This window comes from Corvus cornix, chromosome 3 (genome assembly GCF_000738735.6).
Source record: "Corvus cornix cornix isolate S_Up_H32 chromosome 3, ASM73873v5, whole genome shotgun sequence".
Taxonomy (NCBI): domain Eukaryota; kingdom Metazoa; phylum Chordata; class Aves; order Passeriformes; family Corvidae; genus Corvus; species Corvus cornix.
Window position 1 is genome coordinate 49,627,138 of NC_047056.1, and position 27,902 is coordinate 49,655,039.

Below are 27,902 nucleotides of genomic sequence, written 5' to 3' on the forward strand. Positions count from 1 at the left end.
GTGTAAAACCCAATTTGGAGAATGATGATGACACTGTCACAGCTGAGGAGATCAGTTAATTTTAGAAGATGATAACAAGTACCTCACTGAGGTGCATTTTGGAGGATGGGGTGAATAGTTTGTGACTTACCATAATCATGCCTTCTTGGTGCCTACACTGTCTACTCTCAAGGAAAAATTCTTCCTGATTAAGTCAAGTATCAGATCAATATTGAACTAAAACACAAACCAAAAATGTTTTCAGAAATCTAGGTGTGATTTCAATGAGTTATCCCCTTTACCACACTTTTTTTTCCCCCAAGGTTCCATTTTGATTTTGGATCTTCAATTCCATTTTTGCTTCAGTTTAGACAGGGAAAAAAAAAAGCAAATTGTTGACACCTGATGTCTTCTATAATTTTTTTTTCATCTGTAAGTAAAAGACAGATATATGCTAGCAGGAATAATCCCATATGCAGAAAAATGATTGATCACATAAAGAGCTCACTGAAAAATAGTTCAGGCAGTAGCAATAATACATCGCAGTCTGTACTGGAAAAAAAAAAAAAAAGATCTACAGCTGGCAAACACATCTAGAAACTAGGCAATTCTCTAATCATATCACATGTACTTCTTTTTTGATGGTGTGCATTTTTTCTATATACTGTGGCAGTAGACCATCAGTGATTAGAAGACTCAGGTGATGAAGCAAATAAGGGTTTTTGAATCTAAGGTTGGTGGTGTTTGTATGTCAATAGTTAATTAAGACTGAGAACACTTCTGGAAGAAGTAAGTTTCATCCCAAATGTGTAGACATGAGGACAGAATTGATAATTGGCAGAAAGTTCTGCTCTTAAATTTAGAAATTTGAAAAGAGCCTGTGCTCTTACATGTTCTGATTATATCTGAGTAGTGGCAGCACCATGTCTCCAATTACCATTGCAATCGACTGAGTCCAGAAGCAATGTACACATCAATACTTCCATATTTCTTTACATTCTTCCTGTTACCATATTTTTAACTTCCATGTGTCATTAGATGTTTTCTAAATGAGGCTAAGCAACACTTAAGTCATAAAGGTGAAGATTCAAACTTGGTGACAGTGAGAATCTTGACAAGCTTGAAAGCAATGACATTTCCGTAGAACATAATAAGGTTTAAGGTTGCCCTAATGCCACTTCATCGTGGATATGTATTTATCAGTCTTTAATGACATTACATACTTTGTGACATTTTTTAAGCAAAGATTTGTTATATACTTTTATCTCAGGTTTTTTAGAAGAAAAAAGATTTCCGGCCTTAATTGGAATTTGTGTGGTCTGTTGGCAAGGCTGGACCTGTCATGAGTTGAGATAAACATTGATGAACATCTGTCATCTATACAAAATAGCCACAGAAGTTGTATGAAATATTTTGCCAAAGGTTTTTACAGCTATTGAGCTGTAAAAAATATTTTAACAAGAGGCAATCTTGGAAGAGTGAGGAGTGCATGTGGGCCATATAATAGATTCCCTTTTAAGCACTGACATGAAATGTATTCCTAAAATGTAAGGACAATAGGTGTAAAAACAGAGAATAAACTCATATTCAGCTGAGAAACAATTTTAAAAGTTCCAGTGATTTTCATAGAGAAAAGAACAAGTGCTAAGCAGGCAGAGTATTGGAACAGGCTCCCCAGGGAAGTGGTGGAGTCACCATCTCTGGAAGTGTTCAAAAAATGAGTAGATGTGGCACTTCATGATACAATTTAGTGGGCATGGTGTTGCTTGATTGAAGGTTGGACTTGGTGTTCTTGGAGGTCCTTTCCAATCTTAGTATTTCTATGATTCTATGAAGCACTGGTCCTAGCTAGGTCTTGTTTTTTGTGAAAGCTCCATGGTGACCAAATGCAGCTTGTTCTTTCCCCACATCCTTCTTGGAACTCCACAACTTTAACGTGACTGTTACTTACTTGGCTCATTTCTTTTATTACTAAATCAGGTCAACTGTTTTGGTAGGAATGAGCAAACACCACTACTGTGGAAACTAAATTGTTAACTGAAAATGCAGAAAAATAGCATAGCAGAAGCTTGCAAAGTCTTTGTGGTTTATCTCAACAACATAACTGCCTCATGATTATTGGCATATCTCCCAACTTCCAAGATGTTGTTAGTGGCAAACAAAAGTACAGTACAGCTTTATTTTGTGGGGCATCTGCCATGCAAACATATTCTCACAGGCTTTACACAGTAACACATATGCAGTATTGGAAATGCAAGTGAAACAATGTTTTAGCAGTAACATTTTATTTTCATTGAAGAGAGTTCCTTGCAGCATCTTTCCAGAGAACAACAGTGCTGATTTGAACAGGATCAGCTGCTGAATACTTCAGAATATTCATATTCACCTTTACTCCACAGTGGGTTTTACAAAATTTATTTTCATAGGGACTGTGTTGCTTATAGGACCTGAATGTCTGTGTACTGTGCAACCTCTCTTTCCCATTACTAGTAAACAAACATTCAGGGCTTTTATATTCTAGTGACCCCTTATTTATTTCTTTGTAAATTATATATCTATCTGCCTGACCAAACTCTTAAACCATTTCCATAAATGAGGCTCCTTAAAAGTTGCTAAGTAACTGTTCAAATGCCTGTGCTGCCCATAGCTCTAATGACTACTTTTGCCTTCCCTTTATGCTATACAATTGTTTTGCATCTGAATCTTCCTGAAGCATGGATTTCTAGCAGAAAAATATCTGAAAGCATTTCAATATGCTAGTAAAAAGGGCTGATGCTCCTCAAATAATTTTTTGAGGCTTACAGAAACTGAGCCAATAATAAACTGAGCCAACTGAGACAACAGCATTTTCAGATAGCAAAAAGGATAAGTAACAATAAAAAAGTCTCTTGAACATCATCCTTTTCACAGGTTTGTGTACAGACTTCTGTCCAAGGCACATAGTGCAACTCCTTTTACTTGCTAGTTGATCCTGCCTCTGTTGAGATACAGAAAAAACGTATTTTTATATAAGCAGGTGACTGACATTACAACAGCATCACTGCTATATTGAAGCCAGTTCTATATGACATTGTGCTAAGAGCAGTGATTTGCTGTGTGACAGACTGACATCTCCTATCTTCCCAGCCACGAGACCACGTGCAGTTTGGAGTATGGATATGCTCCATATGATCTCTTGAATGTGTTCTTCTTTGCCTGGTGCCTTTAAAGACTGAGTGGACCAGGGCCAGGAGTGATAGTAAGCACAGTTCTCATTCCTTATTATTTGGACAATGGTGTTATGAGGCAAAGGCTGAAGGATCTGTAGTCTTTGCTTTCTGGATTGCTTATATTTATTGGTCAGTAGCTATTTAATGCAGAATACAGAGCAGAGCCAGGAATCTGAACCGCAGCCTTTGCTTTCCAGGTGACAGTACCATGAGTGCCAAATGTTGCACACTTTTTCTTTCCCTATTGCAAACCAGTCCTTTACTTGTTACTTCAAAAGCAGTGCACTCCAGTAGCTTAACAGTGTTTGATGTCCTGAGCTGGCAGTAAAAGGGGGGGGCACTTGCATATTTTCATGACTTTTGTGGCACATTAGGCAGCCACACTGCTTTTGGATGAGATATCTATGTGTAGTATTAAATTGTGTTTGTTATGTTGGTGCCTTAAGCACAGACCTTCAGGGCATGTGGCCCCTAAGGACCATTCCAGTTCTCAAATGAGATATTCCCACTTGAGACAGGCAGGGATTTTCTGGAGATGATTCCATATAGTCCAGTAAGACCAGCTGTTAAAATCACAAATAGCTTATGAACAAAGCTCTAAAAAGTGACTTTCATCAAGTTTTGTATTTTGTCACCACTGTCATCTCTCAGAAATACCTCTGTTCAGTGCTGGCTCAGCAGATAACTCCTCTTTGCCTTCCTTTCCATCTTCAGACCTAGAAATCTCTTCTTTGAGGATGATCCAAGTTCATGTCAGGTTGATGTGCATTTGTCAGCATACCCTTGAAGACAGGCAGCAAACAGCTTAGCGATGATAAATATACCCAGAATTGCATCTTTAAGGAGAGGAGAAAAGTTGCTGTCAAAAACTTACGGAGCAGGGATTTTGATGATGGGATATTCAAATATCTGAATTTCAGGTGTCCTAACTTAGCACCTTCTGTACATCTGTGGTCTGCTGCAATTTATTTAAACTGTAAATTACAAGACATAATTTTCAGGAGCTATTTATATTTGTTTACATCCCAGTTGGTAAAAGATAAGTATGAGAATCAGGTAGAGGAGATAGAAGAAAAGCATTTAGGAATGGATGGAGGATGACAGTATTGGGAGAGAGTATAGCAGTCTATAGACAAAGGAAGCTAAAGGGAAATAATTCAACAGAGAAAGCTGGGAAATGACTGCAAAGCTGTGGAACAGTGGGAGAAGAAATACAGCCTAAACAAGAATGCATGTATGACATTATACTAAATAGCAGCAATATTTAAAAAAAAACCCCCAAACTATGAAATTCCTAGATAAAGTATTATAGAAATGAAGGACCTGATTTGCCTCTTCTGCATACTAAATTTAACAGACCTTTAAAATTAGAGGCAAATAGCAAATTGGGTCTAAGGAAGAAAGTAAGAAGTTAGGCACTACAGCAGAGGAGAAATACTAAAAATGAAAATGTTTGGGAAGAAAATTCTGGACATTTTCAAAACAAAATATCCATTTGCCCCCAATTTTTTCTGAGGATTGTTATGGAAAAATTAAGAAATATTGAAAATACTTTTTAGCAATGTGTTGTCAATATGCACACTCACAATCCATTAATTTATCCCACTCTCTCACCAATCTATACTATTTTCTGGAAGTACTATAGTCCAAAGAAAGAGGGACAAAGTCTGGTGCATGGCATTATCTGCAAAGCAACAGCATCTTTCTCTATGGATACAGTTATTTTTATGGGTGTTTGTGAGCAACTATTACTAGAATATGCTTATAGAGACTATTCCTTAAAGAGCAGCAGCTGTGGGCAAGTAACCTTTCTTAGCTATTGTATTTTCAGTAACAGTGAGACATTGCCTTGAAGCCAGATTGCCAGATTATTCCTGATCCCTGCACATACAACTTCCCTTGGTTGCATACCGAGATTTCTATTTTAAAGAATTTAAATTTTCTCAAATTAAAAAAGAAATCAACAAGCAAACGCCTATTTAAGCACAACTCTGTTTCTGAAATTGCATGTTTTGTTACTCAAAAGTAAAAATTTTACTATTTTTTCAAAGGCCTATACAGCAATTCTTTTTATATGCTAAATGTATTCTTGTTAATACTTTTCTTATTCAAAATGCATCTTAGTGATGTATTTGTAATAATAATGATAATTCTAGCCGCATTGATGTTTTTTTCAGGGTAGAAGGGTGATGTAAATGCTAAGTGTGATGGTTAACACTCTAAGAACAGATAAGGAGAAAGCAAGCTGGGTAAATTAAATGCTTTCTAGTGTATGAGTCAAATTTTATAGACACTATTCAGCACAAGTCAAACTAAATTCATATTGCTGCAATTCTGTTAATTCAGCGGTGCTAAATCCAGTGTAAATTTAGCCTCTCTTTTGTGCCACATTAGCTACCATCAACAGCTGGCATCATCGTAAACTCTCAAAGGAATAATCCTTCTTTCAAGCACTTGGCCATATAGGGAGGCTTCTCTCTCATTTCTTGCTGAAGCCCTGAGTGTAATTCTACACTGATTTCCACCTTGAAACTTGTCTGTGAGGTACTACTCTCCCACCAGCTGAAATCACTTGGGCTTTCATGAGTCCCTGCCCAATTGGAATGGTACAGTGGATTTAAGTGACAGGAGTTGGTCGTCTCCTGGAGTGTAACCTGGCCATGCTTACTGGTTTTAAAGCACAGCCATTGTACATAACAGCATCTATAACAAGAAGTAACAGAGAAGGCTGCCTAGTGTGAGTAGTAATGAAACCAGGGGGGACGGCTCACACCTTCTGCACTGAATACTTTCAAGTTGGATTTGGATCAGGCTTTGCTCCTGTGCTGAGAGCATTCTGCAAGTGCATGGATGCCAGCAACAGGCAAGCTTATTCTGAGAGTAATTGAGCCAAATGGCCTGAACAGGAGATACATGGAGATTACAGCTACGTGTCTGCCTACTTAGACTCTCAGGATTCAAAAACCACAGGCCAGCTTTCTGCAATTGCAGCCCTTTTAATGCATTTGAGCCAATATAGGCAAGGTAAAATGGAACTTTAAATTATAGGATATTTTTGTTTTCTGGAGGGAATGATTAAGGCAACTGAATTTTTGTCTCCCAGCTCTCACTGTTCCCCAGGGAGGAGCAGGGTTTGCCACTGCTTAATAGGCAAAGATTTTTCTTGCTGGTCTCTTTCAAAGGTGTCAGACAGAAGTGTGCAGTCAGTGGACCATGATGGCTCTCTAAGACTTCCTCCCAGCTGTCTGTAACAGTAGCAATATTGTGCCCTGCTTAAACAGCCGCCATTCATGCTAGATGGGTCTGGCTTTCCCAGATTGCTGTGAGCCTGCAGGGAATTCCTCCACACGTGTGCATGAATATCGCTGTAGCAGTCACTGGTAAGGACTGTTACAATTCAGTAACAATATTTCCCTTAACAATGCTGTTTTCACACATATTTCCTAAGCAGTTTCCTTAGGAGCTAAAGCTGTCCAAGGTCAGGTAACTAAAGTGGAAAATCCATGCCACTCTGTGTGCAAGTGCAGTAGCTCTGCCAGGATGTAACATGAAGCAGAAAACAGCAGCCACTTGTAAGCCATCTGTAAACAGCAGTCTTATACAGGGGCCCTTAATACGCTTCATACCAAGAAAATAATTAATTAATTAATTGCGAGGCCGTGCTACCTAAATGTCTGCAGCCGCAGTGCCGAAGCTCCCAGAGGAGTAAACAGAAGCACAGGAGCCCAGAGCTCAGTCGCCTGCTCCATCTCCGCCTCGGTTCCTGGCTCACCTCCCCACTTTCCATGTGCCACACAGTGCGCTACAAACGTTACTTTGCAAACGTTACGTAGGTGGGCCTTACAACATCTCTGTGAGGCAATTAAGCACAGAAACCTCACACTGCAAACAGGGAAAGGGAGGCTCTGAGCTTGGCTTTCTTGCCAGGCTTACAGGGATAAGCAGTTTCACAGTAATTCAGACAGTTTCAGGGCATTGCTGTATTTTAGCAATTGTGAGGACTATGCTAATCTGTGGGGTTTGATTTGATTCACAGAAATTTCATCTGCCCAAGGTGGACTTGGTCTCACTCCATTTGTCACTGGGGGCTGCTTTGGAGAATTTGGAGGCTACACAAAATTTCATATGATGGATGTGAACTGTTCTGTCCCAGCAGGCCTTAAGGAACTGTCCCTGCTATCATTAATTGGCTAAGATAGACAACACCTTAATGTCCAAACTGGAAAGTTCAGAAAACAATTATGTTTTACTAAATCTGTGTAGACAATTATTTTTCAGATAATACTTTGTTTTTAATGGAAGCACTGATCAGATCTGAAAAACTGATATAAAAAGACTATATAGCAAAGTATTAATTCGTGATTATGAGATATTTGAAAGTACTTTTCACAAAAGCATGAATTTAAATTCTTTATTCAGGTCCTTATTCTAAATTCTGTCCAAAGACTGGTTTGATCTGCTGTTCTCCACCTCTTCTGTAATCCAGAGCTGTTGCTATCGGTTACTTGGTTTACTCTTCAGAAGGATAGGTAAACATCGTGAACTGAAGAACTGAGGCTGTAGCTTGTTCATGTTTTCACATATAAATTCACTTTTTTCCATGTATATACTGCATTCTGAGCAAAACATTTCCTTTCCTTTTGAATAAGGTGTAAAGAAGTTTAAAAATATGTTAACCTCTTCTGATTTAGAAGGTCAACATATCTGGTAATTTTAGTGTTCTGGAGGCAGACATCATTGATGTGACTGGTCAACAACACGTTTCTTCGAAGGTTTGATGATGCTCTCTCTTCTCTGGGAGTAAAGCTACTTTATTGTGATGATGCATGGGATAAAGAGCTTTTCTGGCAGACTTTGAAAGTAACAGTGTTTTGGTATAGAGGCTATTGGCATTCTTTGTTAGTAATCTCTGCAGGAGGTGAGGTAAGACAGTTCATTCCTTTTTGCTGAGTGACAGATACCAGGTCTCCCAGATGTAAGATATGAGTTGCCAGGATTTGAAACAATGGTTAGACAAAATTTTCAAACATGGTTAGAAAAAGCCTTGGAGATATACTTTTGTGACTACTGTGCTGTGCCTGGTCTAGCTACGGAGGGCTGAGCACTTTTTAAAAGAAGTCTTGAGTTTTCACTGTGTCTCATGGTTTTGGTAAAGGTCATTGGATAACCCTCTAACAGCATAGTTTCCCCTTTATCTCTTAAGCAGTCCTTGCACGCCCCCGATTTTCCCTTTTAAAATACCATATTAATCCTTTATGTAGCTGGCTGGTGGGTGGAGACACTCATGTCCTGGACACTTGTGGTGAAGGCCAATAGTGGAGACAAGGTTGGGCTATCTCGTGTTTATTTTGTGAAAATGTTCAGGAACAAAATTATAAAATATTTATTTTATGTATTGTTCCAAGTATTATGCAAAACCAATAAAAGTAAGTTGAAAGAAAACATCAGGATTTCTGATTTTAAATATCAAAGGACAGGAAATTCTCCATCCTTGATTTTCCATTGGGATTATAGTAATTTACTGTTTTGAAATTCCCTGCTTTAGTGTGATATAATGTGCAAAGGATAAGCAGGATCAGGATGACATTGAATTTCTTCTTTGTTTAGTTTCAGTCAGACCATTCATAGCTATCACACCATTGTAAGGTGACATCCGTAAGCTTCCAAAGATACCACAACCTAAACACCTTTTGATACTGGATTAACATCCTTTCCATGGGAACGACACATTTTTAATCTTATTCCAGGCTTCTGTGTTACTACAATAGGCTTTTTTAATCCCTTCTATATAGTCTCCAGATAAAAATAATTGTGTGATCCAACAATGTCAAATGTCCGTGTTGAGAAGGGAGGTGAACTTAGGACAGAGCTTTCTCTCATAAAGCAATATAACTGTGAGAAAACCAACATGCTTCAAAATACTAACCACACTGGCCCATGTCATATTTAGGGATGTTGTTGTTAGTGAGCACCAGCAAAACAATTCAGACTCTAAACAGAGGAGAACAGGTGACCTTGAATGAGAGGCTATGTCATCACAGTAATGTCCAGAGAGCCACTGATGTGTGATGGTTTTGCTTTTTGGTGGACATTCAGTGATAAACAGGACCTGTTATTTAACTCATATGTGGTTAAAACAGTAGAAGGCCATAGTTTTATTTAATGATGGTGGTTTAGGAGTTAGGTGTAGAGAGGAAAGATGCCTTTCTGCTCATCAGAAAAGCAGGGCTGAGTCTTGCTTGGGATTTGGGTCGATCGCTGCTGTCTCTTTTGTCTGCACAATGGGGGATGCTGAGTGTTGTCCACATCAGTCCCTTTCTGTGGAAACTGGGATTTCTAAGCGGCACTAGCCCAGGTGTCAGTAGACCTTCTAATCTAGCTGGAGCATGATTTTCAATGGCCAAAGAGGGCTGCGTGTCATTTGTAGATGAATTTGGCAATGGCTGGAAACTGAGCTGCTCAAGTAGCCAACTTCCTGTGTTAGAGACATCTAACGTTTCTGGCAAACTATTATCTTTTTTCATTTATAGAATCTAATATTGCAATGGATGTTTCCCAATGCACTGAGGAAGGAGGCCCCAGACAGTTGTGAAATATCACACTAAACACAAGAAAAACATTGAAAAACCCACACAATAACTTTCTTATCCTCCTCCTGGATTACTGTACATCCAGATGGGAAGATTAGTTTGACTTAGAGGTTTTTTTAACTTAAGGAGTTTTTGCTTGGTGATTGTTTTCAGAATTAGAATCTCTTTGGTTTCAGTTTTATGAACTTGGCTTGTTTTACCAAGTCTGATTTTTCTGGAAACAGAAATTTCATCAGGATAAACCCTTCTGTGTTTCCCCTTGAAGGGAAGTCCTCATTCACATTTTTGTACAAATGCAGTTAGTTTCATGCAAGATGAATGTGTCAATCATAAACACAGCATAGACCATCTGATCTGCAGTGCTGGCAGGGCTCACACTCTCCCCACAGTTCCTTTTGCTGTTGATGTGTGATGCTGGCTGGTACTCCAGGGACTCATCCAGTGGCTTTCAGATGGGGAAGGAGTGTGGGGGTTGGTGTGTGTGGTCATCTTTAGATAAAAAACCACTGCTGTACCAGCCAGCATCTTTACTCCCTCTGCAGATCAAACAAAGCCTCTCGTGCTGACCAAAACATTACCTGTATGTGATGGATTTACTTGCTTCAGGTTCATAATGAAAAAATGCTCAACAAGCACAGGACTGTTTTAATAACTGTGCTCTTAAGTCACCCAGGTGCCTTTCAATAATAAAATATTCAGAGTTTCTGATCTAATATGACATTTGTTTTCAAAATATCTCCCCTCAAATCTGATTTTTCTGGCCTAAGTTGCTCAGTTGACTTTATGAGGTGAGAGTGCTCATCAGTCAGCACTGTTAGTTCCTGTATTTACTTATCCATTATTCAGCAAGATAAATGTAGTCGTACTCCTAATGCAAGAAATAGCACACAGAATCACAGGCAACTGGAATGTTTCTCTGTGCTCTTTCAGTGGGCTGCTGACCTTTAGCAGGTTTGTGTAAATAGTCCTTTCCTCCTTTTCCCATCTGTACAGTACCTAGCTGTAAAATCTTGCCTGCCTCAAGGTAGCTTATATTATAAACAAAAACCTAACAAAAAATTGAAAGAACTAAAAAAACCCTGTAAAAATCACAAGAGACACCAAATGTTTTTCACTTACAGAGACCTGTTAAAAATTCATTACATTGTTTGTGTCAGTCTCAGCATGACAAGTGCTGCAGTCACTTTAGTCAGTAGGTCAGCATTGCATTGCCAGCATTCAAATAGAAGAAACGCCTCAGCATCCATAATCCGGGTGGGCCTGAGCAAAAGGAGTTTACATCCAAATGCAAATTTCATGTGTTTTCATATAAATAGGGGGTACTTCAGAACCTCCTGTATTTGGAGCCCAGCACATTTCCACTCAAAAACTTTTCTGCACTGAACAGCATTTTCACCTGAGTTATTAATTAGGATTATGTGGCATAAAATGAACAGAACCTTCAGGTCTTAAAATAAAGTCAGCAAGGATAATTAGATACAACTTTATTATTTATGTATTATGTAAAATCTGTTTTGAAAGAATTCTTGAAAATGCTAGGAAAGTAAGTTTAAACAAAGTTTCTAAAAGCTGTAAAGAAAAGTCATTGCTCTTTCCTTGTAAAATTATGTGGATGTACCACTTGTAATATGTGCAATTTATCAGAGTCACGTAGCTCAGGTATATTGCAATATATGGGAAACCATGACTCATTTGTAAAGAATGACAAAGGCCTGCCGTATGTAAATACTAAAGATACCATAATAATGTATAAATGTTTTTAAAAGAGAATTTTTAAGAGGAGGTGCTTGTGCTTCTGCTCCTTGCTCTCAATCACTGCACTGCACAACTTCTAAATGTACCACTGCTTCCCATAAAGTATAATTTACTCAGCAATGCTTACCTCCATGAAATTATAACTGTATTTTTATGCTTCGTTATAAGAATTGTATTTTATATACAAAGGTATATAACAATATAAAAAGGAAAATGGGAAACATTATTTTGCTTACTGCTTCATCATTTCTTTAAAGCTAAGAGGAAATAACAGGATCTACCCTTAGCTTCAGAAAAGGTGCTCTCTTTACTGTGAAGAAAATGGCATATTTTCCTTCAGCTGTTTGTGAGCCTCACAGCTGTAGTCTGCTATTCACCACATACTCTTCCCAAGTGGTTAATTAGTCCTAATGATGGTGGCCTTAGCAGTATTAAAAACATCTTTTTAATTCTTTCACAAAAATGCAATGAATCTAGAGTTATTAAACAGTCCATGCTGTCTTCCCTCTATAACCAAACATTCTGGATATCCCACCTCCCAGTGACACCATTTGCAACTCCCTTAGTTCTGCTTACCTGACAGCCACCTTACTGTTGTGTGGCGACTGGGATAACATTTTTCCAGCTGTCCAGATCCAACCTCTAACATTCAATTACTGATTTTAGGGTCCAAATGTACAGCCAATGTTTACACTAAGAGTCAGCTAAATCCTCCTAACTGCATTTGATAAGTTAGGCATCCAGGCTTTTCTCTGTAATCAGATGGGCTAAATTAGTTTCTAGAAATTTCTCTCTCTCTTTCTTTACAAACATAAAAATCTAGAGCTCAGTTCCCTCAGGTGGGATTCAAAAACAGGCCACCATTGTTTTAAATATGGTCTGCATGTTGATTCTTGGGGGTTTTATAAAACAGACATTGTACCAAAATAGAGACTTCATTTAAAGAAATAAATTGGTAAGACATTCAGTATCTTAGCAATTGTTTGAAAATATGCAGAGAGAATGATTTTTTCCTGAAGCCTATCATATAAAAATTGGGAATTCAAGGAAAAAATTCAAACCCAATTGTTTTTGAATTCCATCTTTAACATAAATACATAGTAGCAGTCACACTTAAATAGCACAAGACAAAAACAAACAGATCCGAGAATAAAATCTTTTGAGAAGAAAATTATAGATAATGCACCCAGTTTTCCTTTTGGGGGACCATTTAAAGAATAAACTATATATGGCAGGTATTAGTCACATTGCTTAATACACCCACTGCAAGAAACTCACCCGTGTGGTGATAAGATTGGTAACAGACACTGAAGAGAGATGATGCCATGTGTATTAGTCAGAATCAAATTGATTTAACACTAAAAATCAAAGGCATTGTCTGGTTTTGTACAGACAGGGAATATAGGATAGAAACTTCATCAGTAAAATGTTCACCATGTTGACTTTGGCAGGTAAGAGTGGAAGGTATGAGCAAAGCCAGGCCAAAAGGCAATGTAAGATTATTCCCATGACAACAGAGGTCAACAGGTTAACATTTCTTAATTCTACAGATGAAGTACAGTTCCCAGTTTTCCCCCCTGAAAAGCTGTATCTAGTAGGATAGGGAGTAACAGGAGACACATCTTTGCCTTTTTTTGCAAAATTCTTGGGGTTTACTACTTACAGAAGGAAGACATGTCTCTTCAAGAGAATAAATCCAGATGAAGGGAGGGAACCACATTCAACCAAGTCTTTCTCTAGCCTTCATTTAGATCCCATAAATAGTAGATGTTGTTGCCTCTTAGCAAAGCCTGAAAGAATAGTAACTACTTCCTTTTTCCTGTTTCTGTACAAAGAAAGCCGGTTTAGTACAGAGGCATCCTATGAAATTAATTTGTACCCTGCCTTTTAAAATAAATGTTGCCTTTCTTATATAATGTGCTTTACTGTGTGTTGTAGTTCAAATGTGAGGTACATGACCTTTTTTCTACTGCAAAATGTGGTTGTTCATAACCAAGTCTAAAATGCTTTCATGTTTCTTATTGATGAAAACTTATTAAGAAAACAAAGACTGGCAGGTAAAGTGCTTGCAGTAAAGTGACTTTAGAGGTCTCTCACCCTCCAATTTGGTCAGGATATTATTTGGATTACACATGGAAGTGAAATCTATAATAAAATCTCAGACCTGTTTGAATATGTGCTCTCAAAACAGGATTATGACAGCAGTTGCAGATAGCTTTGAAATTATGATGGCTTTATTTTCTCTAGACTAGAGATTGATGGCTCTAAAAGACATTTACTGCAGACCTAGGGAACATTTTGTTCCCATGGAGTGTTTTTGCTGTTTTTTATTCTAGTTGTTTCTGCATTCTAAAATAAGCCTCTTTGGAATGAAAAGCTTGTACAATTTTTGTATGGAGAAGCAAGATGCAAATCACTTGGGAAGGCCTTGGGACTGCCAGAGAAGAAGGAAGATACCTGGGCAGTTAATTCCTTTTGTTAACTCCTGGGCATTTCATTCCTTGTATGAATTCCTATGATGAGTTTTACCACAGGAAAAGAAACTTTTGCAGGTACTTTGCCCTTTTCTTTTACCTTCTCAAGGGTAGGCATGGATGTAGTCTTGGCTAAGAGATTATAACCAGAATCTTTTCAGAAGTGAAAGAAAAGAGCAGCTTTGTGCAATACTTGCCAACAATACACCTATTTTGAACTGATGCTTCTACACATAAAACAAAACAAAACACTACGCTTCTGGGAATTATTTTCAGGGAGAAAATTTGTCTTTTTAGCATTACTCCAAAAGACTGCAACCTTGGAAACAGTAGCTAATGTGTCAAAATAATGTGGATTTCCCTGTATCTGAAATACATTCACAGGGATTACTGCAGTAGCATCTAAGTATTTCCTGATAATAATGGCATTTATATGGCTCCAGATAAGTTATTAATCCCACTTTGAAAGTTGACAGAGATGTTAGTACCAACGACACTTTCTTGTAATGCCGAAGATGTTCTTCCACAATGTCTAACATGACAAATTTGAAATGCAAATTTTTCCTGTCAAAACAACACTTGCTGTTTTTTAGCTCCATATGTTCTGCATGTAGAAACATGATGTATGCTGGCTGTACTTGAATTAATAAAAGCCATGTTTTCAGTGTTAAGGTCACTCAGTTTTTTGGTTTGCTTTCCTCTTATAAGCTGCACTGATGTAAGAGTATCACCGAACTACAGAATGGGTCAGGTTGGAAGGGATCAAAGTGGGTCATTTGATCCAACCTCCCTGCTCAGGCATATCCTAGAGCACTTTGCACAGGACTGAATCCAGACTGTTCTTGAAAATCTCCAGTGAGGGAGATACTCAATGAGTATTATGCGTAAGTACAATAACTACTTGTTTGTAATGAATAGCTATGACTGTAGAAGCATGTGTTAACAACCTAAATAGATGCCCATTTTTACAGTATGTGGTAACATGCTGGACAGGTGGCCACAAAATTTTGTTATCAGGTCAATTTTGCAGAACTATTGAAGATAACACACATATATTAATATTGCTTCTAGTGGTAAAAGAGCTTAAAAATTAAGTACAATGTGGGAGAGCTCAAAATGTTTGAAAAGTATAACCAGGAGCAAATTTGGAAGTAAAACTCTAAGTGGTTGGCAATAAACCCAGGAGATACAGTCTGACATGAGCTATTCATGTTGTGACACCTTGAAATCATCTAAACAGCTACTCAAAAGAAGGCCTGTGGCCATCTTTTTTGGTGGTGTCCTCTTTGCACAGCAACTGGGTCCAGGTCTCCTTAGGGCATCATAGGGGCATCATCCTTAGGGGCCTCAGAGTGCTGCAGGAAGGACTTCGTTCATAAAAAGTTTTATTTACCCAGTTCCTTATGGATGCCAGATAAAGTTACTCTAGGGAAAGAGCAAGGAGAGAGAGAGAGTGTGTGAGAAAAGAGAAAGGGAAGAGCTCCCTTTTAACAAGATAGCAAATTTTGCAGTCATTGAGCAGCTGTCCTTGAGACCTTACTACCTTCAGACCCAGGCAGTGTGTAGTGCACAAGCAAGGAACTAGGGAGAAGTAGTTTCCTGCCTTCTGCATCTAAGCGCTCCATTTTCACTTCTGCTGAAGCTGTCAACTTGACAAGACCTTCCACATATGTTTTCAGGTTTGTTTGATGACTTCTAACTCTCTCTTACATGGTTTGTTTGGTCCAGTGCCAGTTCTGTTACCTAAGTATGCCAGAAAGTGAGTGAAAGCGGTGGACTAGTGAACACATTACTTAACTGTTGGTATGCTTTTGGCATGGGTTGTTCTCACCAACTCCTGTTCCTTAAAAATGAAGCCCTAGAAAGGATGAAACAGGACTGCCTCAGCATATTCCAATGTTTTAGGGAACCAGGAATGCCCAGCTCTTGAGTAGCAGGTGGCCACTCGTGCTTGGTACTGCTCAGGAAGTGGTCAGGGTGACAGTCGTATTCGGCAGGTGCCTGTGTCATCTTACTGGCACCCAGTCTTCCTGTCCTTCCTGAGACTGTGCTTTTGTTTGCAAACCATATGGTATGCAGTGGGAACACGCAAATAAGCGGGTGCCAAAATTCATCCCACATTGCTCTGAACAGCCTGAGGAGACTCTTCAGGAGATTCATTCTTCCACAGACCCTTGATTTGCTTATTGGAGAGAGTGGTGTGTCAGCTGGTACTTCTGAGGCTTTGATACAGTAGATTGGTGGGAGATATGTGACAAAAACATGAGGTTGAAGTTGAGACCTAAATTTTCACGAATTAATCCCGTATTTTCCTCCCATTACATATTTCAATAGAAAGTGAAAGTTAAAATGGCTGTGACCATGGAAAGCAACTAGGAGAACAGCCCAGCTCTACAATTCAGAGAAGGAAAGATAATTATGTGGTCCAGGAAATGTTTTAAATACAGAAAACTTTGATGTTTCACATCAGAGCAAAAATAAATAGAGAGAACATATTTGCCTTTCCCCTAATATTGATATTTTCCTCCCATCTTCCCTCCCACTTAGAACTGTTTTTGTGGTGGGAGGATCCATTAGGTAATCTACAGATGTTTTACATTCTTAAACGTAAACTAGAAAATGAATTGTAATACAGATTCATCCCATGAGGGTAGAAAACTAATCTGCTCTTTAACATTTCATGGATGATGGCACTCCCTCAGAACATGCCTGAAAGTTGTGCCTCACCCATTAGTGCACACTAGACTGTGACTTACTGCTTATTAAAACCCAACATTTTTATTGCTAAGTAATTCTGGATTTGGCTCCCAGTGCCCCTGTTATAAACACTTAAAAGTAGGGATGCCATATCGAAACACTGACAGATTCTCACGAGGGTCAAGGCTACTGGCGCCTCCCTAATGAAGTCACACGCTGTTAAACTTTTTTTCCTTGACTCAAGAAGAAAACAAAGCAGCTAAACTGCTATATCCATTTTCCAGCAACATTAATCCATTTCAAACCACTCTTAACCATAGTAAATCACGGGTTTGTTATAAAATGAACTGCCTAAAGGTTCACCTCAGGCTATTTAGCCCACAAACAAGATGCTGACTACTGGCAACAATGGTTGGTTGGGAATTATTGCTCAATTTAGTTGCAATTACTTAATTTGCAGTGTCTTCTGTTCAGACTAGCTGAGGGTCTACGGCATAGTAGATTCCAGAGTGAAATGCAGTGCCAAGGTGCTGGTGGAGATTGACAGTGACAGTGTTGAAAGGTTACTTAAGCAATATTTTTTAATTTCTTGGAGGGAAGAGAAACCTTCCCTTTCACTGGGAAAACTTGGAAAGGGATGAACTCTCAAAACAAGTCTGCTCAGATATAGCTATTCTACTCTGCAGAAAATCATCCAGGTGTTAATAGAACCTGAATTTTCAGTTTAAGTATGCCTCAATGCTGAGGCTAAATAGGGAAGCTGGAAACTTTACCCATGAAATACTCTACAGCTGCAATATAATAGTTGCAATATAACAGTAGTAATTTGAATAGCAAAATATGTAGCATTCTGGCTGCTAATAGTATTTTAAAGGCAATCCTCAGTATGCTGTGATTACACCATAGTTATAAGTGGATGGACATACACAGAATACATGCCAGTTCAAGGGTGTACTAGTTTGAAAACAAACCAGTGGGAGGCACCAAGTTAGAATAAGAATTTAATATGTAAATTAAATGAAAAAATAAAAACAAAACACCGGTTCAAACTGACAGAGTCAGGATACAACCTGACACTCTGTTAGTCAGGGTGGCAGTGGCAGTCTGATAAAATGGTGGCTGCAGTCCCCTGAAGTGGTGGATATGGGTCTGTTGAAGCGGTGATCCTGTAGAAGGGGCTGCTCTTCCTCAGAAGGTCCAGTGTTGGCTATGTAGCTCTTGTCCTCTGGAAATCCCGTGGAAAGGGTGTCTCTGGTGTTCAGAGTCTCAGATTATATCCAGGATGGAATGCTTGTTTCCTCCCTCTGGGTGGAGCATCTCACAATGGGGTAATGAGTCATGAGGCCAAGTGTTGATTAGGCTCATTAACAGAAGATGGTCCGGAGGGAGTTATCTCTGAGTCAGGCGGCAGGACAATGATGGGCCATTAACAGAAAGATAGTCTGGGGGGAGGAGGCAAGGAAACACTGCCCCACCTGATTTCAACGGCTGATGGGGATGGTAATAGAATACACTGCAACCCAGGACAAAGGGAAGTGTAGTTATTTTCAGCCCAATTTAGTGAAACCCTTGACTTGCCTATTGTAGATCTAAACTTTCAGGCAAGTATAAGATTTTATCTATAATCATTATGGGAACTGTTAATAAGTCTTTGGGAAGCAGTACATAAAACCAATCACAATTTTTTATAGATCTTGGGCAGTTTCATTAGTTGAAAGATTCTAGTAGTGTTTGCTACCAATGGGAATGTTTATATATGTAATTCTCAAGCTGTATTCATTATACACATGTTTTCATGTAAGAAAGGCAAAGTAAAATTCTTGAAGAATACAGAGTCATCAATTCAAGGTCACATGAATAGGGTGAGCTTTTGCAATTATTGTCTTCAGAGAAAATTGATCAAATATGGGCCTGTAAAAATTAAAATACAGCGTGATATAGAGAAAAGGAGCTTTTGTCTCTAAACAAATATAAGCAGCGGTTTTATTTCCTTTGCTGAGGCCAGCAAAGACCATGGATAAAGGTTCAGCAAAATTCAGAAGTATCTGACATTTAAGTGCATCTCAAGATTAAAGAGTATCGGTAGGGAACTTCCTTGTTTTGCATAAAAATTCATTTAATCACTAGCAGATATTATTACAAGGCTTTCATTCTGGGGAGGTGATAGTGAAAAGGCTGCAGGTGAGATAGATTACACATCAGTCAGCTTTGGTAGTTCCTGTACTTCCTTTTTCCCTGTCAGAGAGGAGAGGCAGAATGGGAAGCACAAGGCCTTGGATATCCTACAGTTCCTACACTCTGATAGTTTATCAGGTGAATCAACCTTAAATGGCCTCCATGCAGCCTGAAGATGAAAGGTATGTGGCCTGACTCTTTCTGAAATATTGCCCTTAGATTTCAGCTATTTATGAATGGCCTGTTGTTTTTATAGATGTTTGCTAAGACTTACAAAGTAGTGTTGTTTTTCACACTAACAGATTTTACAGCTATAATCCTTGGGCAAATGGAATGATGTTTTTGCATACTAGAGAACTTTATTTAAGTACTTTTAAGGTGATGGAGAAAGGAATGTGATAGGAAAACAGAAATATGAATAACAGTAACACTTTTTTGCCTCTGAGGTTATCCATTTAGTCATAAAAGCATAGAAGCTTTTTGCTCTGCCTTAAATTCTTTTAATTAGTTGTGTTGATGAGTATATCTTTTAACTCTACTTTCTAAAGGAATAAGAAATTATATGTAGTACTCTAGGAAAAGAAAGAAAGAAAGAAAGAGCAAGCTCTTTCACCAAACTATATTGTTATGTGGGATCTACTTCCATCTACTATTGGTAAAAGCAAAGCATACTAACTGAAGGTTACTTTAAAAAAAGAAATCAATAGATTCTTAAAAAATATTTGGCATGCAATCAATGTGCAGTTAACACACCTCCTCTATTTGGAGGTACAATAATCCCTGTCACCTCCTGCAAAAAGAAAATGATCCAATATTTGTTGTCACATTTGGCTGATCATGTACATCAAGTACCTCCCTGATTATTGCAATGTTGAAGAGACGTGTTGAACATCATACTCAGGACATGCAGAGCACAACAGATAAGAGAGAAGAAGCCTATAAATATGGTTCCTGCTCCAATAACCTTTTAAGCTGGCTTTACAAGACTTGGTTGTCTGCAGCTTAAAAAGGTCAAAATTACACACGTTCAAATTTCATGCCAGCAAAGTTCCTGTTATATTTTTAAAACACTGTACAAACTAAAATGATTAAAGTAGTTAAATGCTAGATCAGTGTTAATTATATGGCTTTAATAAGTAGAAAATTAACATTCCACTTACCGCAATTCTCATGAAAAGCACTTTTCAGACATTTACTTGCTGAATTTTGTCATAGAAAAGAGTTTAGACCCATTTATTTCAATTACTTGATTTGCATCTTCCTCCTCAAAATAAGTAATGCATTAGTCTATCATACAGAAAGAAGTTGAATAGAGTGACTTCAAAACCAGTTGTTTCATAGGTAAAGGTTTCTCCACACCATTAAAAAGAAAACAAAAAACCCCAACAAACTAAGAGCTTATTCTGGCTGGGGTATATAAACCCACCCTGTTTATTGCTACATATCTCAAATCCTCCAATGCAGCTGGCGTGAGCCCAGGCATGCTGGAAATGGAAACCCAACCTATGAATGATCATGTAATACCAGAGAAGTAACATGAGATGAGTTACTGCATTAGTACACAGAGTAGATTTTCCATCCGTTCTCTGCATGAACTTTTTCCCTGTTAGTTATGCCCTGCTTTGTTGCAGTTTTATTTACACTGTTTTGGTACAGGGCTTCTTGCAGATGACTGCCCATTTTCCTGTGTACTCCTCATAGTATCTTGCAAAGTGGTCATCTTGGTTGAAAGCACCCTTCTCCAACAGAGGCTCTCCCTGTGGAAGATGGTGTCTGTGCCTTTCAGTGTTTCCCTTTTCAGACAAGTGGTACTGGGCCACCATAGTCACCCAGGCTGGCTTCAAGCTCTCCAATTTACTTACCTCACTAAAGGACCTGAGTTCATGCCAAATTTCTTCTGAATTCCAAGTCCTTTTGTCCCTATTCTCATTTTTCACTTTATTTTAAACTCCACTTTCAGCTGCTCCATGATTCAGTCTCTTTTCCATGGGGGACATGTAAGTTCCATTCTAGTTTACTACATTGCAGCTTGTGTAACAGACTCACCATCATGGCATGCATTCAATCTCAGAAAAGGGAGTTGAGAGTAGATTATTTATTTATTTATTTATTTTCTTATATAAATTTTAAAAAAAAATTCACATGTGTAATGAACTGCAGGCTGCAATTCTATGTAGAAATACACCTCTATTACTGAAAATATTATTCACTGAAAGCACCTATGCCTTCCTTTCCTACAGAAAGAGATAAAAACACAGTCTAGTCCAGAGTTCAGTTATTTAAAATATGTGAATGTAAAATGAAGACTCGGAGGGTTGAATTTTACTTGTATTTACCCATTTATTTGTTAAATCTGACCAATTCAAAACACAAAAGTTCTTTTAAGATTTTCAGCAACAAAGACTCTTGCACTCCAGGGATATGAACACTGGTAGTACTATTTTCAGCAGGGCTGCCTCTGTGAATTCACCAGCCTAACATCCAGGATTGCATATAGCAGAACCAGTCCAACCAATACTGTGCTGGGCCCAGCCATGAAGCCCAAACTGAGATGTAAATTATCCCAAACTCAGATATGTCTGAGGTCATTCCTCCTTCTTGCTCTGTTTTCTGACTGGCTGAAATTAAAAAGTAGAATAACCAGCAGCTAATGTCAAATTCCTATTCCTTCTCCCTAATAGATCCTTTACTGACTCTATAGCCAATTTAGATGTTTTCAGGAGGGAATGAGCAGCTGCTGTAAGATTAGTTTGGAAATGGATTGGGTCTGGAGAGACTCTTGGCCACATCTCACAGTACCAACCACAATGTACTAGCAGGCAGAGCAAACCTAAATCAGAAAAGGAAGTAAGCCAGTCCAGGAAAAGGACAGAGGAAGCTTATCCAACCCTGGAAGGAATTCATAGTACTTGTGGCAAAGTCCCAATTTAATCCTAAAGATTAAATCCTGAAATCATTCCTCGCTTCTTGTTCATGGAAAACATTTGCTAACAGCAAAAATGTGCAAACAATTCTATTCTTTGGGGGAGCAAAAGTGAGTTCCTGCTGTATTTCTGTGTCATTTTACACATCCAGGATCCAACTAGGTATTTTTCAGATGCTCTGAGCAGTTTGTTAACAGTTTATTTTCCATCCCATTGACATGTACCTATGAACTTTTACCAGCAACAGAAATTAAATTGTTGCAGAAGCTCTTTCTCCTGGTATTTCCAGCTGCCGTGGTAGTGGTGAAAAATCTCCTAGGCTGACTGTTGTAGCGTGATTTTCAACCAGTTCTATGGGCTGTAGGCATAAAGGGAATTCAGATAAGGCTGTGAACTTGTATACAGTTATCTGAATCTTGCTTACAAAGCTTTCAAAGTTCATCCATCCTCATAATGGATCCCATGGGATCTTAGTGGGCTCTGGGGAACATCAGCCGATTTCCCAATTTCATAACACTAGAACTGGTGAGTATTGTTAGATATTGTAAGACACCATTTGCCAGCCTGAAATGTGATGTTTATGTAAATATGTCTGGAACATACAATACCTCTGAGGGACTGAATTAAAAATAACCAAAGGTTTTCACAGAGCAGCATAACTCCAGGGGTGAGGTGGGCAGTGAATTTTTACATGCTTTCTTCCATTCGTGTTTGTCTAAGTATGCTTGTTTGAGAAGAAGCAGCTGGGAGACTTCTGTGAAAAGATGCCTATATTTAAGCATTCTTCTTAGGAGAATAAATACCAAGTATCTGTTTCTCCTGACAGGGAGCTGGTATTAGTAAAATCAACTTTGAAATGCAAGGTTTTGTTTTTCTTTTTCAATGTTTCAGTAGTATGTGCTCCCACCTAGGAAGGTTAATACAGGCATCTGTTTGCTCTTTTTAGATGTACTGATATATGAAAAGACTCTGTGTGGGACTTGTGTTTGTTTATTTGTGTTTATTTCAGTGTGAGGGAGGTGAAGAGTCTTTTAAAAATAGTGAGTTCCAACTGTGTTGTTCATTTATGAAACTGCTGCTGTGTTTCATCTTTGATGCTCTGAGGTTTTTTACTTACCTGAGTCTTTGTAGGTTTTAATATTTGCTGCAATGACACTTTCATTAATTTAAAAAAAAAGCAAAAAAACCCGCAATACTAATAACTCCACCATAGGTGCTGAAAAGGAGAAAGTACATAAGGGAGAGAAAGAAAGAGGAAGGGAAATGGACAGCTCTCAGTTATTTTTCCAAACTTTACTCACTCTGCTTTTATTCCCATTTGGTCGTGGACACCAAAACAGTAAGTACATAGATAAGGAAGTATAGACCACTTTTACCTATAAAATATGAGGCTGTCCTTAAGCCCTTCTCATGAGCTTTGAGTGTAGTGATACGAAACTGAATCTTTCATGTAGCACCTGAAGAAACCACTACTGAAGTTAGTGGGATCTGTCCACTGATTGTCTTTAAATTGAAGTTCAGTCAGACTCACAAGCACACCAGTTATGTTTCTCCTGGCAGCTAAACTGACAGGCTTGTCTGCATAAACTCAAAAATGATATCTTGTCTTTGAAAACAACCCAACACTTCTGTATTCTGTATAATATTCTGTATTATAGCTTAAGACAGATCCAAAGGCAATAGATGTTACCTTGAGTTTTCCTCGGTGAACACCCTGGAATACAGTGTTGATCCATCCTGGCTCATTAGTGATAGCCATTTTTTTCTCAAACTTTGGCTACTTGCAAAGACTTTCATTTTGATGTTTTTACAATGTCTTGAAAATTTCTAGTTCCAAAACATAAACAGAGGTATCAGAGGATGAGGACGGGGGTACTATCACAGAGTCTTTAATGAAATATATCTTTTTTTTCCCCAGAGGTGCGGAGAAATCTCATTTGATAGTCCTGACCAGAATGTCAAATGTGTTCGCATGCTAGGTAAGAGTCTCTTCCCTTTTTTATTCAAGTGTGTATATAGAGATATGTTTAATTGGGAATTTCTTCTCAAAATTACATGATAATGACCATGATGATCCACAATGGCGTTTACATAGCTCATCCACATGTAGTCCTCATTAATATATTCTTTATGGTGAACTTTCAACTATTTAAATGAAGTATGTATACTCCAGTAATGTCCATGTGCATAGATGAAAATATAGCTGTACCAGCACTGTAATTGGAAGCTCTGATGTGCTGAAGTCCAGAACTCAAATTCAAAAGCTGAAAATCTGGACTTCTAAAGACAGTATTAATTCCACAAGCATGTGTCAAAAGTCTCTAAATCAGACCTTCAGCTGCATCACTCAGGAAAAATTTCAGTCACTGTGATTTTACAGATTTGCACTGGTGTGGCTTTGTAAAAATGACTGTTAAGTAGAAGTGTCTATTCTTTAGAAACAATACAGGAATACTCTGCTATGTTGCATTAATTTCTGTGACCAATTTTATTGTGGTTGCTTGTTTAGTCTACAATGCTAGTACTGAAACATTAACAGTATGGCTAGTATTACAGTGAAAGGCAGGGAGTAAATGTCTAAAAACCTAAGAGATAATGTTTACTCAGAAAAAAAATGAAATCAGAGGACACTTGCAGATTAAGCTTTAAATTCTGAAGACCTTTCACCTGCCAGGGAAGAGATAAATACATGCTGTAAATCAGAGCATTGCATCTAATAATGCGAAGAATGGAAGTGCCGCAATTTTTTAAACTGCAACTGGCAGTGTCTAGGAACTTAATTCCCATCTGGGTGCATAGCTGTGCTCTGTAATAACAGATTATGTGGTTTGCTGTTTATATTCATTAAATCCTATTGTCACAATAGACTATAATTGCTGCAGAGGAAATCTGTCATGCTTGTAGTGCACAGATCCCAACAGATGAACTGACACAATGGGCCATAATGATCTGTTACATCAATGATCCATGGTTAGAAGTTCTTAATGGAACAAGCTGACAAAAAAAGATACACTTGTGATCCTTTATCATGCCAATTATAATCTACAGTGTAAATACAATTGAGTTCCTAATACTCTAGTACTAAGGAAGTTATATCCATGCAAATGTTATTATGCATTAGGGGGAAGAATGGGGGATGGGAGAGAGGAGAACAAAAAAACGCCCTTCTGTACGGGTTCGTTCATCATTTTATTTGGCATTTTTATAACAAGTCAGTCCAAAATTGGGAGTTTGACATCGCTCTTAGTGCAAAAAATTCTTTAGGAGAAGTGAGAAGAACAAGATCTTGTTTCCACTACATATATTCTTACCTATGTCTTGCAGTATATACACGTACAAGAATGAGAACATGTGCTGTGCTGTGCTGTGTAAGGAAACTGCTAGGAATGGAAAAATGACTCCAAGAGCACATGCCAAAGGTGTAACTGATTCTCAGAGGTTCCATCTCTTGTATTAAAAAATATTTTGCCTGCTATTGTTATTTTTCGGTGTACCTAACAAATTAAGGACTGTAGTGTCATATATAATACAGAATTTTACATTTCACCCCAAGGTATTCCAAATCATGTACAGAGCTGAAACTATTCTAAGTACAATTTGTATATTCCAGAACTGGCTCTGTAAGAGGTGTGGGAAGAAGAAACTATCGAGTACAAACACAGCAGAAACTATGGTTTCTCTGAGAGTGACTGCTGGAGACAAGCTCCATTGTCCCAGTCTATCACAGAAGTCTTATGGTGCTGGTGGTGCTGTAAAGCCAGAGGCTGTCCATTCTGGACACCTCTCCTTTCATACTGAACTTGCAGGGAAGAGCAGGAGCGAGAAACTGTGGATCCAAAAAGGCCTGAGACTTTGTGTTGAATGTGTCATGTAATGCCCAATCTCATATTTTACAAGGGAATTGAATTTCCAAGAGAATGTAACAGGGTTTGTCACTGATCAATGCAAGGCTGACATTATTAATGTCTGTGGGTGTAACCAGTGAACAAAGCACAGCGTGCCTTCAGAGAGGGACATCTTTCTTGAATGCTCCATCTTTGAAATATGCTGAAACTGTCCTGCTGTCATTTAATGTAATAGTGACACAGTGCTGACAGAAATCTAGAGGGCAAGTCCCAGCAATTGCAAGAGGATAATTACGCTAGTAAGAAAAGAAACACAGGAGCCTGGAGTACTGACTGTATTTCTTCAGGGATCTTTGATGCAAGATCAGTCCATATTGAAACTGCACATTATCAAGCTGTACTGTAAAATGGTAGTAGCTGGTTTTGTCAGAAGATGTCTGTATCTGCTTTATACTACTCGTTCTGCGCTAGCTTCAAATTTAAAGTTTTTCAGAAGTAATGCCAGGCTTGCCATTGAATCCACATTCCTTGAGGTAACATGGATTATGTGTATGAAGTTCTTTTTCTATAAAGGTTGAGGAAGAGGGGTTTGCAGTAAAAATCTTATCTTCCTACTAGAAAACAGTAAATAATAGATAAAAAAATGCCAAAATGTTTACAATGGCTATAGTGAAAGAAGGTAACTTTTCAAGGCACTGACTAGATATCACTCAACCTGAGATTAAGAGCATAGGATCAGCTTAATGCCTCATCTCTCAGCATCAGAGTGATGGATAGTTATAATTCAAGTGTAAAAAATAACTTAACAAAATTAAATCGTCACTTAGCAGTGTTTCCTGTTATAATAGATAACAGCTATGTGCCCTGACCAGAATATGTTTAGCATTAGTGTAATTATCTGTACTAAAGTCTTTACAGAAAATTATGGTCTCCCTCTTATTTTTTATATTGTGCTTGTTTCTTTACCCTTTTTTCTGTGTCGTGATTTAATCCTAGCTGGCAACCAAGTACCATGCAGCCACTCACTCACAGCCCCCCGCAGCAGGAGCTGAATCAGAAAAAAGTAAAACTTGTGGGTTGAGACAGGAACAGTTGAATAATTGAAACAAAATAAAATATAATAATAATAACAATAATAACAATAATAGTAGTGGTAATGAAAAAGAGAGAGTGGAATAAAACCCAAGAGAAACAGGTGATGCACAATACAATTGCTCACCACCTGCTGACCAATGTGATCTACAGTTGCCAGCCAACACACACACACACATACACACACACAAGTTTATTTCCTTATCATGATGCTGTGCAATATGTGCAATATGGAATATCCCTTTGGCAAGTTCAGTGTACCTGCTCAGTGTCAGAGTATGGGAAACCAAAAAGTCCTTGACTTAGAGCAAGCACTACTGAACAAAAACTGTTAACATCAGTATGTTATCAACATTATTCTCATACTAAATTAAAAATACAGCACTGTATCAGCTACTAAGAATAAAATGAACTCCATCACCAGCTAAAGCAACACAACCTTGATAACTGTCACAGAAAAAAGTTGGTCAGTGGCCCACCTTAGCCTTTTGAAGACCTGAAGTGTTCAGATCCTAAATATATCACAGCTTTCTTGAGTATGGCATTGGATAAGACTTTGAACCCTGCGCATCCATTGTCCTTTGAAAAATGGGAAGATAAGTGCTTCCTCACTTCTTAGGAAGAAGAAGAAGAAATTTATAAGTACAATGAGAAGCTGAAGTTCTACAGTAATGGAAGTAATGAAAATACCACACTGTCAATAGAAGTGTGTTATCAGAAGTTTCTCTTGAATCTCCAAGTCTGCCAGGAGATAATGCCAGCTCATCAACACTTCCAGGGCAAGGAAGAAAATCTGAACTGTTCTGCTTAAATTGGAACTGTTATCAAGTTAGTGAGGGCACTTGGCCATGAAAAAATTTTCTGATAATGCTGAACAGGATGTCAAAAAACTCTTGCTTTATGTTGTATTCTGGAATTTAGAACCCTGGACTCCCCATGTTCTTTACTTAAAATGAGTTTGACTTTCAAAATTATAATTAGCACAAAAATTGAGGTTATAGAAATGTACTCACTATGTAGTTATCAGTCTAGAGATTCATATTATGAAAGGCAGAAGGGAACTGTCCCTCTCCCTAGAGCACCCACTGCTATTTTCAATGGCACAACCTGAGGTTAATTTTTCCCATATGCAGACAGACATACTCTGGGCTCTGACATGACA

General features: G+C 38.2%; 1 protein-coding gene across 2 annotated transcripts in view; it reads left to right on the forward strand.

Moving 5' to 3' along the window:
• The window catches only part of PDE7B (phosphodiesterase 7B), a 172,074-nt gene that overhangs the window by 32,293 nt on the left and 111,879 nt on the right, over nt 1-27,902 (forward strand). For both annotated transcript variants that reach the window (XM_010399373.4, XM_020583646.2), the window contains exon 3: nt 23,722-23,782. In XM_010399373.4, the coding sequence (XP_010397675.2) occupies nt 23,722-23,782 (61 nt within the window). The remainder of the gene's footprint in view (nt 1-23,721; nt 23,783-27,902) is intronic.